At 41.6% G+C, this 16,321-nt stretch overlaps 1 protein-coding gene across 1 annotated transcript in view; it reads right to left on the bottom strand.

Moving 5' to 3' along the window:
- Nucleotides 1–5,722: 5,722 nt before the first annotated feature.
- ctnnd2a (catenin (cadherin-associated protein), delta 2a) overlaps nucleotides 5,723–16,321 on the bottom strand; it is a 264,157-nt gene continuing 253,558 nt past the window's right edge. The window contains exons 22-25 of the mRNA XM_030756885.1: nucleotides 13,379–13,505; nucleotides 9,863–9,994; nucleotides 9,271–9,347; nucleotides 5,723–8,460 (exon numbers count right to left, since the gene is read on the bottom strand). Of these exons, the coding sequence (XP_030612745.1) occupies nucleotides 8,035–8,460; nucleotides 9,271–9,347; nucleotides 9,863–9,994; nucleotides 13,379–13,505 (762 nt within the window). The 3' untranslated portion in view covers nucleotides 5,723–8,034. The remainder of the gene's footprint in view (nucleotides 8,461–9,270; nucleotides 9,348–9,862; nucleotides 9,995–13,378; nucleotides 13,506–16,321) is intronic.

Here is a 16,321-nt window from a genome sequence, read left to right on the forward strand (position 1 = left end):
GAGCAGCTAGCAAAGTTGGGCACGTTCCTCCCTCAGATAACACAGTTAAGAGGAGGAGAGATGAGATGGTAGAGGATGCTGAAAGCCGGCTGTCTGACTCGCTGCATCCCTGTGGTGGATGAGTCTATAGCCGTGGAAAACAAGGTGATTCCATTAGTTTATGTTAGGTACATCAATCAAGATGACTTGCAGGACTCATTGTGTGCTTTAACTCTGCCAACAAAAACAACAGGAGAGAAAATCTTTAAGGCCTTGAATAAATACATGTCTGATAAACTCAGCTGGGACGGCAGTGTGCATGTGGGCACTGATGGCGCTGCAGCAATGACTGGCTGCCTGTCTGGCTCCATCACTCGCGTCACACAGGTTGCACCAAACTGCGAGTCTGTTCGCTGTTTCATTCATTGTGCAGTACTGGCATGCACGAAACTGTCACTGGAGCCCAACCAGGTGATGAGTGATGTCGGTGAAATAATACATTTTGTCAAAACACGAGAACTGAGCACACGTTTGTTTGAACAATTTTGTGACAGCGTGGATGCAGCACAAGAGCGGCTCCTTTTACATATGGAGGTCCCAACTCGCATATTTGAGCTCGGCCAGCTGCTCTCTGTGCGAAACGCTCTCTACTCGCTGACCGCTTCAAAGGCAGCGACTGGATGGCAAAATTGCCTTACTTGTGTGATGTATTTACACATTACATTGAGCTCAATCTGTCACTTCAAGGTAGCACATCAACATTATTTAGAGTGGACGATAAAATTGATGCTTTTAAAGCAAAACTGGATTCTTGAATGAAAAGAGTGGAAAGAGGTGTCTGTGAGGAGGGATCTGCGCACCTGACAGATGCTGCGCTTGCTGTCATCCAATGTTGAGAGATGTTCCTCATCGGTAAAAGGCCGAAGGTTCGGGAAAGAGTGGAGATGTGATCCCATTATTTCCCAACCATCATCCAAATCATTTCTCACACCAGTGCAAGATGACAAACAACTGGAGTTAAGAAATGATGGAGGACTAAAGACTTTATTCACAGCCTAATCTATCCTATCCTCTGGATAGGATAGATTAGGCTAATTAGTCACCTTTAATGTGAATACCCAGAACTTGCCACAATTGCACATCCACATACTTGTGTGAGGCTGGATTTTCTGCTTTGACAGCCACCAAAACACACTGCGCCTGTCACTCACAAACTTAGTTCCATTATATGACCACCTCCAGAAACAGGCTCAGGACTCACATAGACGGTGAGCTGGTATTGATTTTCATGTGGGTTGCACACTATTTAAATTTAGCTTTAACTAAGCTTTATATAGCTTAACATGACAGTGGCAGTAATTAATATCAGGCCTGTAGCACTTTCCCCCCACATGTCGGGCCCATGGAGTCAAAAAAGTTGGGAACCCCTGCTATAGTTCTGTGTTGAATGAATAAGATTGGATGTTACAGTGAAATGAGCTGTGACTATCAAGCTCTTATAGAACAACTTTAACTCTATACAGCTTTACCGAGATGTTAAATGTACATGCTCACAATCATATATAAAGTTTAGCAGCTAGCTTGTAAGCATAGTGGCGGTTTTAGCAGATGAACAGATGAACATATTTCATACACATTCAGTGATACCACTGAAAATGAATGCCGGCGACACACTATTTCTTCTGAAAGTCGGGATCATCTTAAAAAAGTCAGCATGGTGTTATGCTGACAGGATGTAGCAGCTATGATGCCACTAAGATGTGACCCATGGTTTTGGGGAGCCACATATTTGAAACCTCAATCTGAGCACTTTCACCAGTGCCAGTTTTGAAACGAGACATAACGAGCTCGAGGAAGATCGTAAACCGAAGGACGCTGCACGCTCATACTGTCAGTTTCACCATGGCGCGACCCATTATTTTCAAAGCCACATTTTTCAAACCTTGAGCTAAGTGCTTTCACCAGTTCTGAAACCAGACATCATGAGCTTGAGGAAGCCTAGTGAGTGAGCCGATAAACTCATCAGTGTTTACTGAGGCCATGGATCAAGAGAGCTGAGGGTCATTTCCTCATAAAAAAAAAATGCAGATATAAAGCTATATGTCTTTTTTGCACAGTCTATGGGAAGTAGTAGGTGTAAAGTTATTTCAATGCAAAATAAAAGTTCCCTTTTGAACAGTAAGCTTAACTTCACTGTTTAAACTGCTGTATTAACATTGTTTCCCTGCATTTGACTCTTGCATTTGGGCTTGATGGCTTGCTCATTTTATTCAGCTGGCATGCCAGAAGGCATCGGGGTGTATACACACCACAGAAGAATTTTAACTTGTGACATGTTCATACCTTTAAAGAAGAAGAAAAAAAAAACGAGTAGCTATAAGATGTGAACCTTTGTTCTTAGAAAGAGTCCTTGTTTGAGCTGCCAGGTGTTGCAGAAACATTTGACAGACTGCTCAATGGAAAATTTGAGCTATTTTCTAACATTTATTTTCACAGCTCAAAAAGCTGGCCTGAAGTTTTCAAGTTTTTCTTATTCTACCACTGCTGCAATTCCTCTGATTTTTGTCCATTATTTCCTGTTCAATGTCAACTGGTAGGACCTTGTGTCTCTTTCAGGCTCCACCCTTCCTTATCCTTCCTTTTTGGATGAGAACAGTAATTTCTCAAGGTTTATCTTTGGCACACAGTAGGACTGTGTGCCCACACTTCTCCTTAAACACAAATTGATTTCACGCTTACATCTTCACGGTATAAATCACAGACCCTCCACCTGCTCCCCACTACAACCGTCTCCTCCTTTTCCCCTTACATCTCATTTAACCCGCTCTCCCCCACCAACACCTCGCTTATGTCCTCCCAGGCTCATGTGTAGACACACACCCGCGATCCTGAGGTGTGTCATGACTGAATGGTCAGGGATGCTATAAGAGCAGGGAAAGAATGCTAGGAGAGGAGGAGTGAAACAGTGAAGGCCGGAGGCATCTGCAGGGTGTAGCAGGGCAGTTTCCAGAAAGGCTGTGCGTAGGAAAATTGAGGAGCTATTTTCATGCCACATTAAGTTACACCAGCCTTCCACTATGGGACTATGCTCAGACAGAGGAGGCTTGCCTCTATTGTGAAGGCTAATAATCAACGCAATGGAGTTATTACCCAGCACTACATTTCACAGGCCTAACCTAGACAGCATCAAAGAAGGGGAAGAGAGGGAAGGTGGGAGGAGGGATAGACATGAATTCCAATGGATTGTAACAAATGCTGCTACCTCCAGCCCAGCCTCATTTTATATGCTTCAAGTTCAGCTCAATACAAATTGATATCTGGGTGAATGGGATGAAAGTACTAGAGGTAATGCAAAAATGATTGGCAAAACACAAAGCGGGAATTTCATTCCATTACTGCATCTTTGATGTCTGTCCGCTGTCAATAGTGCAACAATAGAGGCTGGTGCTTGTAGGAGCCCCTGCATCTTCAGACATCTCTCCATTATTAACACCACTCTAAGCACGTTGCACTGCTGTCACTCTGGGGCAACATCACAGTGAAATATTAAGCCCCCTGTCGTGCCTATCACTGCTACGCTGTGTAAGTACATTAACTGTACAGCATTTGAAAGGGGTCATTATCAGCCAAAGTGTGAACAGGACTGATATGCAAAGCATTATCATACAGCATGTTCCCACAGAGCAGTCAGTCAAGTCCTCAGTGAATATGTTTGCGTGAGCAGATGACGGTATCAAGATGTTAACTGCGTTGCTTGTCAGGGCCAACAGTGGCAAATGGTCTGTGTAAAAGGCAATTTAAATTTATTGACTATTTGAATTTATTGTGTTTTGTCGCTGTTGTCTGTGGACCTTTATAGCTAAAATGCTATAAAATTATTACGTCGCTAAAAGATAAATGATCAAGAATACAACCAAATAAATTTGCTTCAACTCCGTAATGTTCATTCCTGATGGATGGAAATACAAATATGCTAATGTGGGTGCTTTGTAAGTTAAATAAATACTGAGTTTGTGGCATGTGTCATGTCAAGATGTTTTTTGTAATGTGACTCCTGCTAGTTTAAGCTTAAGGTGCTAAAAACACTAGCTCATCTGTATCATTTGATCCTATGCAAACAAGTAGAATTTTAGCCAAACTGACCCTTATTGTCTTACTACTGCTTTATTTTCAAATTTTGAACTCTGGCAGCATAACTGCATTTTTTAAAGATGCTGTCAAACTTAAATAGCATTTGTAAACTGTATAATCTGAGCAAAACAGATATTCAAATTGCAGTTTATTGATGTATTTTCTCTTTATGTGGCTATTATGAGTCTATTTATAAGGCTAACAGAATGCCACAGTGAAGCACATCAGTATACATTGATGAATGATGAGTGTAAGAAAAGATTAATAGAAAATCTAATTTAATTGTAAAGTTGTGGGAGGCTTGATAATGCTTGTTGCTTTGCACGAGTTTTGATTTTTCCTTCAAATGTCAAGAAATGTGACAAGAGCAAAGAACGCAACCTGCTGCACAGCAGTTCCCAGAACAATGAGAAATACATCAGGCTGATGAATAATGGAATTATCCTATTACTCTGCTGAAATAAGTCTCTGTTTTTGGATATAGATGCAGCTAATATAAACACTCAGCGGGCACTTTGCTGGTACTTCCTTTTGCCTTCAAAACTGCCTTCATTCCTCTTCTGCATAGCTTGGTTGTAACAAGTGATTATTGTTGTTACTGCCGCCTTCCTATCAGCTTGAAGCAGTGCGGCCATTCTCCTCTGACCTCTGGCATCAGCGAGACATTATCGCTCAGAGAACTGCTGCTCGCTGGATAATTTCTCTTTTGTAGACTTCTCTGTAAACCCTAAGAATGATTGTGCAGGAAAATCCCAGCAGATCAGCAGTTTCTGAAACACTCAAACGAGCCTGTCTGGCACCAGCAACCACGCCACGTTCAAAGCCATTTAAATCACCTTTTTTACCCCCCATTCTGATTCTCGGTTTGAGCTTCAGAAGGTCACCATGTCTACATGCCTGAATGCATCGAGTTTGAGTTGAGTTGAACAGATGTGCCTAACAAAGTGGCTGCTGAGTGTATATAAGTTATTGCACGACCCACTGCAAATACCCTTGAACAAATAACTTTAAGCTGAATACTAGAATTTTTTACTATAATGCTATCTGGGCTTTCAAGTTATTAAAAGCTGCATAGAGACACAAGTTTAATAATCAAATTTTAGATCAATTTAATATGTCTATAATGGGACATTTAAAGTGTTTACAGTATAAACACAGATATTCATGTTATTGTACATTTCCCCTTTGGCAAATCTACATATTAACAGTATTTACAACCTCCAAAAAAGCTATTTGTTCTGTAATAAGAATCCTATGGTTTTGCTTGACTTAATTTGTAATGAACTTTAATATTTGTTATGCTTATTTATTTATTTTAAGAGAGTAGATTTTAAAGGCTGCCTCAGAAACCACAGGAGGAACGCGGGAAGGAAAATATTCCGACATTCTGCTATTCCTTCTTCAAAGGCACCTGAAGCCCTTTTGAACAAAGAAAAACAGACTGAAGAAAATCGCACAAGAATGTGAATTAAACTAAAACACATCAAAGTGTGTCAGATGAACCCACGCATGCACCGCGTGCAACAGTTTTGCCTTGTGAGAAAAAAAAAAAAACTAATACAAATCTCTGTGAAAAGGAAAAAAAATAAAAAAATCATCAAGCGCATTGGAGACTGTGTTGTTTGATTGCAAAGAGTCTTTATTTTTCCTTGTGTTCAAGTACGGTCCTCTCTCAGCAGGGTCATCTAAGAAGCATGGACACACAATAACACACAACTCGCACCAGAGCCTGAGCATCTTCAGGTGGGATTTCTCTTTTGTCTCGACTGGGGTGGGGGGTCCCGATCTGCAGTTTCCATGTTTAGGTCACGTGAACAAGAGTCCTGTTGTACACCACATGATTTTTTTTCCTCCGCAAACATTTGTTGCATTTAGTGACACTGACATCAGCACATAAAAATTATATATATATATATTTATATATATATTTATATTTATATTCATATATTTATAGATTTTTCATTCTATATCAACAATTCCTTCCAGTGATTTTTACCTTGGTTTTTCATGTTGTAAAACTGTCAGTAGGAATGCCTTGTTTGGACATTGATTTATACAGGAATGCTCACACATACACGCAACAGAGGCATACGCACACTACTACACACATGCATGCATAGATACGCTCGCTCAAGTTTACGTGTACACACGGGCCACACACTCTTTCACATACATGCACATGTACACAAACACGCGTGCGTGCGCACTCAGGTCCACACACACACACACACACACACACACACCCACCCGCATACACACCCACATGTGCTCAGCCAACACAGAGAGGCAGGTCTGTACATCTATGGGAGGGAGACATTACCCATGATTCCCAGCAATAAGTACGGCTTCACCTGATTAAAACACAAGAAAATAAACGTCACAAACAGCAGAGTGCGTCAGCCAGTCGTCGTCATCTGTAAACTTCGACAAAATTTCCCTTTAAAGTCCTCTTGGACTGGTCCACTGTATGTCAAAGTTTGGCACAAGGTCTTTCTCGCTCTTCTTTTATCTCTACTGTACACTGAGCTGTACAATACTGTGGTGACTTTCATTGAAAAAAAAACTTTTTTTTTTTTGTTTTTGTTTTTATGCAGAGATGATGATGAGAAACCACTGAAAGTTGACATTGTCAAACATGTCAGATCCCCAAAGTGAAAAGACAAACCTTTCCAAGGACAGAGTGTGCTTTAAACATACACATATAATCTTTAGGCAGTGAAAAAGCACTTTAGTTGACGGGAACTCTGGAACACTGCTGCTCTGCCAAACTGATGCTTTGGCAGCTTTGAACTGCTCTTTAGTATGTCCATGGCAAAATTCACTCGATGGAGAGAGAAAAACACAAATATCGCAGTGCTTCGTCTCTGGCTGGGAAAGGGGGCAAAAAAAACCCAAAAGTGTCTGCTGACACCCATCCTGATGATATCTGTCAGGGCCGGTTCTCGCGTTCACGTTTCACGCTTTTGTTGTTTCAGTCAGCAGTCAGTCATGGAAAATAAATCATGTTTTCATAAGTGGCCCATCAAAAACGTGTAATATACACACTATATCACCTTTAACTGTACACAGAAAATAAAAAGGTGTTTGTTTGTTTTTTGAAAGTGAAAATTTAGAAAAGTACAAATAAAAAAAGATGTAAAAGAATGACAAAAAAAAAAAAAAAAAAAAAAAGGTCTCTTGAAGATGACATTCCTTGAAAACAAATTCAGAAGCCTCTGGAGGCGGCAAGGCCATTGCAACAAAAAAAAAAAGGGGGGGGGTAAAAGCAGTGCTACGTTTGTCACTTGGGTGAAATGGTAAACATCCACTTCTTGCTTGTTGCCTGATGTGCTTTCATCTTTCTCTGTGCTTTTATTCTTGCTGACCTCTTCAAGAACCCTCATGCCATCTTTGTCTCTCATCTCCTCCTCAGGTCAGACAGCTCCCTGCTCCCACAGAGTAAGAGCTTTCTCCCTTTACCGCTTCTTATTTCTTTATCCTCGCTGTCTCTTCTCCTCTCTGGTCATCTGCATACTCTATCCGTCGGGCCATTTTCTCTCTTATTATATTCCCTTTCCCATTCTTTGCTCAACCTGTCAAACACACTTCGTCGTATCTACTCCCACTAGCTCCACTCACTGGTGAAATGGAGCTGATTTTAAAGAAATAAAGAGTTCTGGAAAAAAAAAAAAAAAAAAAGGAAAATGTTCACATGCACATGCAGTCTCTCTTTGTCACTCGACCTGACTTCACTTACTAACCCTATCCAGTTCTGCCTTCCCACTTATTTTAGAGAACATAAATTTCCTGCCACTGGCTACAAGATCGCTTTCAAAATACCACTTATAATCACTGCTGATGTCTTGCAAAAAAAAAAAAAAAAAAAGAATCCCTTTCACACAAGCGCACACAGACTCTTTCTTGCCCCCCCAAATAGCAGTCTAACTAGACCCAGGAGTCAGGCGAGGCCGGGTAGTGGCTGGTCTCGTAGTTTAGTTCGCTGTATGGCCGAGAGGCCGAGTAGAAGTCTACGTAGTTGCCGGTTGATTTGAGACCCAGATGCATGCGCAGATCTTCCCGCGGGTCCCTGGGTGGTCCAGTGGAGTTTGGAGGTTGCTGGGGTTGGGCCTGAGGCTGGGCCTGAGCCTGGATCGGTGGCTGTGGCTGGGATGGTGGAGGTGGCGGTGGTGGTCCTTGGTCCTCGTAGTAGGCCTCATCAAAGCTCCGGCTCTGGCTGTGAGGTGGAGGCTGTGGTGGCTGAGGCTGGGGGAAGGAGGGAGGGGGAGGGTAGGGGTCGTAGTCTTTTAGCACGGTTGCTGATGGACTGTCCGGCTGGGGCTGAGGGGGCACGACACAGGGCTGGACTGGACCCTGGTGGGGGAGTGGTTGAAGTGGAAGAGTGGTAGGTAGAGGTGAGGTGCAGCAAGCAAGAGAATGGCGATTCATAGAGATGTGGGTAGTGGGAGCAAAGTGAAAGAAAAGGGGAGAGATAAAGAGGGAGAGATGGAAAGGAAAGTGACAGGTAAGAGTGAACACAAGGGACAAAAGGTTTTGAAAGGCAGGCAGTATGGGTAAAGAGCTCAGAAAGGAATCAGTGGGGAAAGGGCGCATGCTGTGAATTCTCTATTACATGCAGGCACTGAGGACGGCAATGCATCTCTAACACTATAACTCTCACAGTCTAGTTGTGTGCGTGTGTGCGCACGCAGATGTGCGAAGAAAATGTGTTTAAATGTTTAACTGCCAATGTTGAAAGTTTGTACCCATACAAATTCACTTCTGCTTTAATTATAAACTTAGAAGAGAAATCAGGCCAAAATTTCAAAGTCAATGACTGCGATGCCTTTTATTCCCCTTCCCTCGGTACCAGCGGAGTCATTTAACAGGAGCAAATAATTAGTGCAATCAACTGAGGTAATGACTTTAATTGCCAGTCGGGCGTGGTTTCAGGTTGCAGTGGTTTGATGCTGCTTGAGCTGAGGGTGTGCCTTTGTCGCACACTCTGCCAGCGCATCTCTTATCACACTGGGACACCTTGTTTGTGCATATATGCGTGCATTTTCTATCCTGCTGCTATCTCTCCTAGAACCCACTGAAATGCATGCACTGCTAAAACACTGCATTGGTGTGCTGCTACATGTGCATACAAAAAAGTGGAATCGTAGAGCACCGTTAACTCACCTGGTTTTGCTTGATATCATCGCTGGCGGTCAGGTAAGAGTTTCGGAACAGCGTAGATGTCCCACAGGAAACTTGAACTTGATGGATTAAAAAAACAAACAAAACTATATCATCTTTTTGTCAGTTAATAACAAAAAAAGCTACCAATAATACAAAGATCAGCAAAACTGCAGAAAACCTGGCTTAGCCAAATAAGAGCTTATCAGGTTGTTTAAAAGTCCAGCTATTAGCGTGCCACTTGTGACGTAAAGAGATTATTGTAAGAGAAAGACATGGGAAAAATAAAAATAAACGGACATAAAGGGAGAGATAGATTAGGAAAAAAACTAAAAGAGTGCAGAGATATTGAGAAGGTAGAGGAAGAGAGAAACTGGAAAGAAAGACGGGGGAAGATTGAGAAGAATCAAAGTGTGCCAGAAGAGAAATGGCATGAAGCTGAAAAAAAAAACAGATAAGTGAAGAGGGAAATAGGGAATGAATATAGAGGAGAAAGAAAGATAAAGAGGGGGATAAAATAGAATCATTTAATTCATCTCCATCACACACACACACACACACACACACACACACACACACACACACACGCACACACCTGCCATGCCGTCTTTCCGGGATGTGTGCTCTCCTTTGTTGCTATGGAAACCGGCGTTGGTTGCCGTGGAGTCGTAGTCCATCTTGCGTTCCTTCAGACTCATCATCTCTCTGGGGGAGGCTGGGGCGCTCGCTACACACACACACACACACACACGCACGCACAAAATAATGAGCAATAAACCCAGAACAGCATGAGCCTTCACACTCTGCGCGCTTACACTGGTGCGTCTGTGTGTCTTCGTCTTTTTCAAGGTGCACAGTCATTATTCATCATTTAACTTGTCAGCAGAAAGGGTCACCTCCAGCATGTTAGAGGTCTTCTGGGAATTCTCACACAAGGATGCACACAAAGATGCACGCGGACACTTGTTTTTGAACACATTACTTAAATTTGTTTCCTTGTCTTCTTTATGTGTTTAAAGTTCATGTTGAACATCCAGGTGTCTGACAGGCTAGCTACACAGAAGGAGAAGACTGAGCAGTCTTTGCTTGCAGTGCACTGCACAGATCATTGTACCGTCACACAAACAGGTCTCATTTTTCTGTCTTGACAAAGGTGCCTTACCTTGAATAATTCCATGACTGGCTGCAAAATGATGGAGCTCTCTAGCAGCAACGCAGTTGCAGCAGTGTTAAAATCCTAAAGCTAAATAGAGAAGTTCAGCTGCTAGTTTGTTGGTTATCGTGACAGCAAAGACATTTCTGAGTGGCCTCATCCCAACATGCAGTCCTGTGTGTGTGTTTTCCAACTTAGCTGCACTGCTAACTTTACAGTAGAGCTAAGCTTTCTTCCTAGACTCAGGCTTGTTTACAACCTATTTAGCATCTTCACACCTCACAATGTTACTATTTATGTCTGTGCGCACTTACACAGATATGCATGTGCGCAGGCAATGACAAACCTGGCTCTCATACTGTACATATACTGGTAATGTCCCAGTTTTCCTTTTTAAACACACACACAGACATCTTAGCGCATCACAAGGTAATCCCCTTTTTAAGTGCTTACTCAGTCCCTCTTATCTTAACACTGGATTGAATCCTGTCCACCTATTTCAGACTGCCTATATAAAGATTCTTGAAACTAACCACAATGTGTACATATGTATACCCTTGAAAATTAGTAAGTTTATTCTAAAAATAAGCTTTTTTGACATGCCCAAACCAGTTTTGAGATTTACTTAATACATGCTGCACATTCAAATATACAGCGCGCACACACACACACACACACACACACGGGAAAGGCACCATTCTCAGCAGAAACACTTTCCATGCTTCTGGATTAAAAAAAGCAGAAGTATGCTACTCCAGAAATTAGTGTATAATTGTCTTTGTTCTCTTTGGTTGTTCTATAGTGTGATTAAAGGTTAGTGAAGAACAAACTCGGGTGAAAACACTTACAAATATGACTAGCCAAATGAAATAAAGGCTTTTAAAGTGATTTTTGGAGAGCCATTGAATTTCAATTTATCTATTTGAATACTAAAGGACCCCCCCCCCTTTTTTTTTTAAATCCAGCCGTCAGTGTTTGACATGAAAAGCAAAGGCGCATTGCACCCTCTTATCTGTTCCCCAGCCTTTTCTGCATTTTGACAAGACATTGTATTACACACACACACGCACAGAAATCACTTTAACAACGGCACATAAACATAATTATTTTGGCTGCGGTGAGCTAGACTTTTATAGCATTTTAACACGTTTCATTTTTAATTTTATCATCCAATACCTCTGTAGCAGATTCCATTAAGGTAGAATCTCAAGCCTTTTACAGGAATCTCCAGTGACAGTGCCATCACTACTGGTTACCTAGGGGACCGGGCTTGTAAATGCTTGATAGGACAGCCTGGGAGACAAATTCTATCAGTGCAGAACACAGCAGGACCCTGTGGGGGCCGTGACACATGCAAAGGTCTCTCTCTCCTCCTACTGCAGCCTCTAACCTCCCCTTCTCTGTCACAGTCTTATTACTCTCTTCGCACATCAACTCTTTCACTCCTCTTCTCCCAGCGTACTTGCACACCATCATTACTCCTTCTGCTTTGATCCATCTCTAAGGAGTCGAACTACAGTCTGGAGCGTATGCAGAGGAGAGATATAGATGCATGTGAGTGTGTGTTAGTGTGTGTGTGTGTGTGTGAAAGCACACTGAGGTGGCCTATAAAGAGTGAGAGATCAGAGGGAGAGGTGAGAAGAAAGCAGGATTACTGCAAAGGGGAGGAGGAGGAGAGTGAAACGAGTGAATGAGAAGGGGCGGACAAGCTCAAAGGCAAAGGGGGAGACATTGTGTGTAGAGAGGGGAGGAGGAGAAGGAGAGGAAGATGGGAGTCTCTTCCAGCAATTGCTCAATTTACCCCCACTGATCTACTGTACAACAGAGATCCACAAATTTCTCTATGCACTGTAATCTGAAAACTGCTTATTTTCAATGTCGCTGGATAAAGTCAAATCCCCAGCCTTCACTTCTTCACTTCCTCCTCCCTGCATTAACCATCCCTCAATCCCTAATTCTTCTTGCCTTTTCTCTTTCTCTTCCTCCCTGTTTATCTCATCCCTCCTTCTTTTTCTCCTCACGCACAAAAACACACATTTTTTCTCTCTCTCTCACTCCCACCGTCTTTCTCTCTTAGCTGGGTCCTTGAAGACCTTTCTAAGCCAGGAGGAAGGAAAAGTACTTTTCTGCCTCATCAGCTTGCTAAGCCCAGTGTGGAGAAAGAACAGCTAAAGGCTCTTCAACTACCAATGCTAACAGCTAATGCTAATGTGCCCTTTGCAGAGCATGAAGGCCAGTGGGCTTAAGTTAAGGGCTAATGATAATCATATTTTGTAACATAAGCCTGTAATGCTGTGAGCTATTTAGCAGCGGTGTAATGACTGATCAGCTGGTAAATGTTAATGTAGATGACTAATGTCTAAATGATAGCATCTATGTGCACTGTACCTTCTGGTTGTACACCTGTCTAATCTACGCAGATGTAACCTTTTATTGGATTGATTTCATGAGACGCTTTGTGACTACAAGAAGTAAAATTCAGTAAAGCCTTAAATTTGAATGCATGCCTGTTCTATTTGATAATCAGGTGAAGTCTTAAAGGACTATTTAGACCGAGTGGAAAAGATGCGTACTGATTTCCCACAAAGAGAGGTGAGTGAAGCTGAAGCAGAGGCAAGGTTATATATAAAAGTTTAAATATTATTTGCTATAACCTTCACCTTAATATCATTTCTCTAGATACTCATCCATCTAACTGGCTGTGAGGAAAAAAGAAAAAAAGAAAAAATGTCTTTCAGTGCTTTTTGTTTCAGAAAAGAAAGATTTTGTCAGTTTGGTGACGTGTTCCTGAACACCTTAAGACCTCAATACAAAGCCTGCAGTTTGGCCATGAAGATACAACTTCTTTAGCAGGATGAACACATAAAAAGGACCCCTAGTTTTAGGTATTAAACTTATAAGATGACCAAGAATGAATTAAAACACACATCTGTATAATAAGTGCCACAAGTTTCTCACCAGAGCGGTTATTTGGGGATGTCCTGACAGGAGAGACAGAGGGAGTTCGTGAGGAAGAATAGGGCCTCTGTCTGTCTCTTTCTATTGTTGAAGCAGAGCCCACAAAGTGATACTGGGAGTAACCATCCTGTAAAACAAAACGAGGAAGAAGCTTGTTATCACCTGTGATAGGTAACTGCACAAATACATAATCTCTCTTTAATTATTATTGTAATTACATATGACAAGAAAAGTATCTGTATTTGTGTCATTAGTGTGACGTATCGGTGCAGAGGCACCAAAGATATTATAATTATTTTATTTTTTTAAAATGATCAATCATCCCAACCTCCTATTACATTACCTAAACATGTAAAAAAGATGGAGACTTTAGGAACATGTATTTTTTTAACCCACCAAAAAATGGTGATCCATCAGTCTTCAACTTTGGAAAAAAAAGAGATTTGTAGCTTCCAGTGGATATGAAGATATAAACTGTTATAACAGTTGGTGACGGAACAGCACCCATTTGATTGATCATGCAGCAGGAAGTGGCACTTTACAAAGGCTATATGACACAGCATGTCTGAATGACATTTCTAGTGGTGTGTTTTGGAGATAAACCCCTGCATGTACTCATGAAGTCCCACTTTAAAAGCACAGAATGGTTTAAGGACACTGTTTTAGGAACAATGGGTAACAAACACACAAGTGGAAGAAACGCAAACTAATGGGACCGCAATCCAATTTCTAGCAGGAAGAAGAAGGGTCACACTGACAGTGAAATGCTCAAGAGAAAATTAGTTTGTCTTCAATCTTCTTGGCAATCACTAAAATAAAAAATAAAAAAATGGTGATTTTCTGCATTTGTTAGACTCGATTCCCCAAAAGAAAAATATCTTAAAAACATTTACTGAACAAACTGCATTTAAATGTTGTACTTATTGAGATAATTATCCTGTAGTAGGTAATTAAAACATTATTCTGGACACTGGAGAACACTGATAAATACACTGCATGTATAAGTGAGCATACAATCATATACATGCCACAAATTAACACACTTGCCTCAATTTTGAGCTTAGTAAATAACTCATTCCCCTCATAGAAAATACAACTAACAACTCCAAGCATAATTACTGCCAAGCGAATGACTTTGTATCAGCATTAGTTTAGTAGTCATTGGAGCAAAGCCCTTTTCATAAAAATGGATTATGAGAGTCAACAACAATCACAGAGCTGGAACCAAATTCAATTTAGCATTAAGATAATTGGGTACCTCTGAAAGCAAAGCACAAGCAGATAATAAAAGATACCAGAGACATGTTCCATCATAGCTTTACTGTCTAGGGGCCTAAGCTGAGCAGTGGGAAACTGGTAAAAAAGCGATGACTGAGAGTACATGGGAGAGGTGAATCACTCCAGTACAATGAGGCTGGAGAGGAGGACACGGAGGACAGGAGAATGAGAGATGGAGGAGATGGGGCAGAAAGAGAAGGAGGTGAGTACTAGCCGAGAGAGGCAAAAAAAAAAAAAATGGCAAAAAATAATGAGAGCGAGGAGGAGGAGGTGGGAGGTTGCCGGAGAGAGTAATGGCAGCAGAGCAATGCTAGCGAGAGGAGGAGAGAGGTAACAAGAAGGAAAGGTACGGATGGAGAGGTACAGACACAGCCGGAGAGAGCAAGAACTAGGCTGGATTGAACACAGTCCCATGCGCTCCCTTGACTCTCATTTCCTGGCAGAGCGCTGAGAACTAATAGGAAGCTGGATCGTCTGACACACAGCAGTTCAAAGTTAGCTCATTTCTAGTCTCCACCATCCCTCCCTCCCTCATATTCACTCCATCTATTTATCCACCTCTCCTTCAGTCTTCTCACTCACCGTGTTTCACATTCTGGTTGCACCTTCCCCCCACCCCGCAGCAAATCTCATTATATACAATGTTACCTCCTTATGGTACATTGGAATGCCTGCTGTCAAACTGTCATGCTGCTCAAATGAACAGAGTCGCTGAATATTGAACGATAAATGTATTTTACAGAGTGATGTGTGCAGAGTGCTGACTGGAGATGTAGCTCATAAATGGGGCCCGGGAATGATCGTGGGGGGGGGGGGGGGGGGGGGGGGGGGGGGGGGGTGATAAGGGGTATAGAATAATATATGTAACATTTTCTAAAAATGGGTGTATCCACATTAACTATCTTTCTGCATAAAGTGATGAACTTTACATTTTACCATAATTTTATTCCATTCTTTCCCTTAAGAGTAAAGGATTAAATCATTATTTTCTGCACAGTATTTTATATTCTGGATGAACTTGTTCCAGCTTTTCATTGATTTTAGAATATTTATAGTCTGAAATAGTCTAGCCCCAAATTCTCCTTATATCATACTGACAGACTCAAATCTTTGTAAGAAGACCCACTAGACTTTAATAAATAAATTCTGAGAGTTTTAATATTGATTGGCGCAGCATTACTTTGTAGCGTGTAGCCCGCACACCAATAAATATTAAACCAACATTAAAATTTCACCAGGGACTAAATCACCCAGTGTCTCAAGGTTTGGAGTGTATTAATTTCTTTGCCCAGTATCCATGGTCCAGTGTTTGTTTAGTGTCAGTGTGTACTGTGAAACTTACAGTGTTCGCAGTGCCCTCACACCTACATTCACATCTACAGTATCATTCCTGGTCTTTCTGGCTCTCACCTATTCTCCTCATCTTACCTGTTTTTTTTTCTTCTCTTTTCCACCCACCTTTATTTTTTTCTTTCACAAGCTCTATACTCCAAACACTCCTTTTCAACTCCTACTGTAAGAATAAGAGAGGAAAAAAAAAAAAGAGCATGGGTTGCCAGGCAACCAGTCTGCCTGTTGCTCTCAGCATCACTGGATGGTTAGTTGAAGGTCGTAGGACTGCGAGGTAAAAAAGCGATTATTGCCCCAACAAATGAAGAGTGTGTG

This window comes from Archocentrus centrarchus, chromosome 20, assembly GCF_007364275.1.
Source record: "Archocentrus centrarchus isolate MPI-CPG fArcCen1 chromosome 20, fArcCen1, whole genome shotgun sequence".
NCBI lineage: Eukaryota > Metazoa > Chordata > Actinopteri > Cichliformes > Cichlidae > Archocentrus > Archocentrus centrarchus.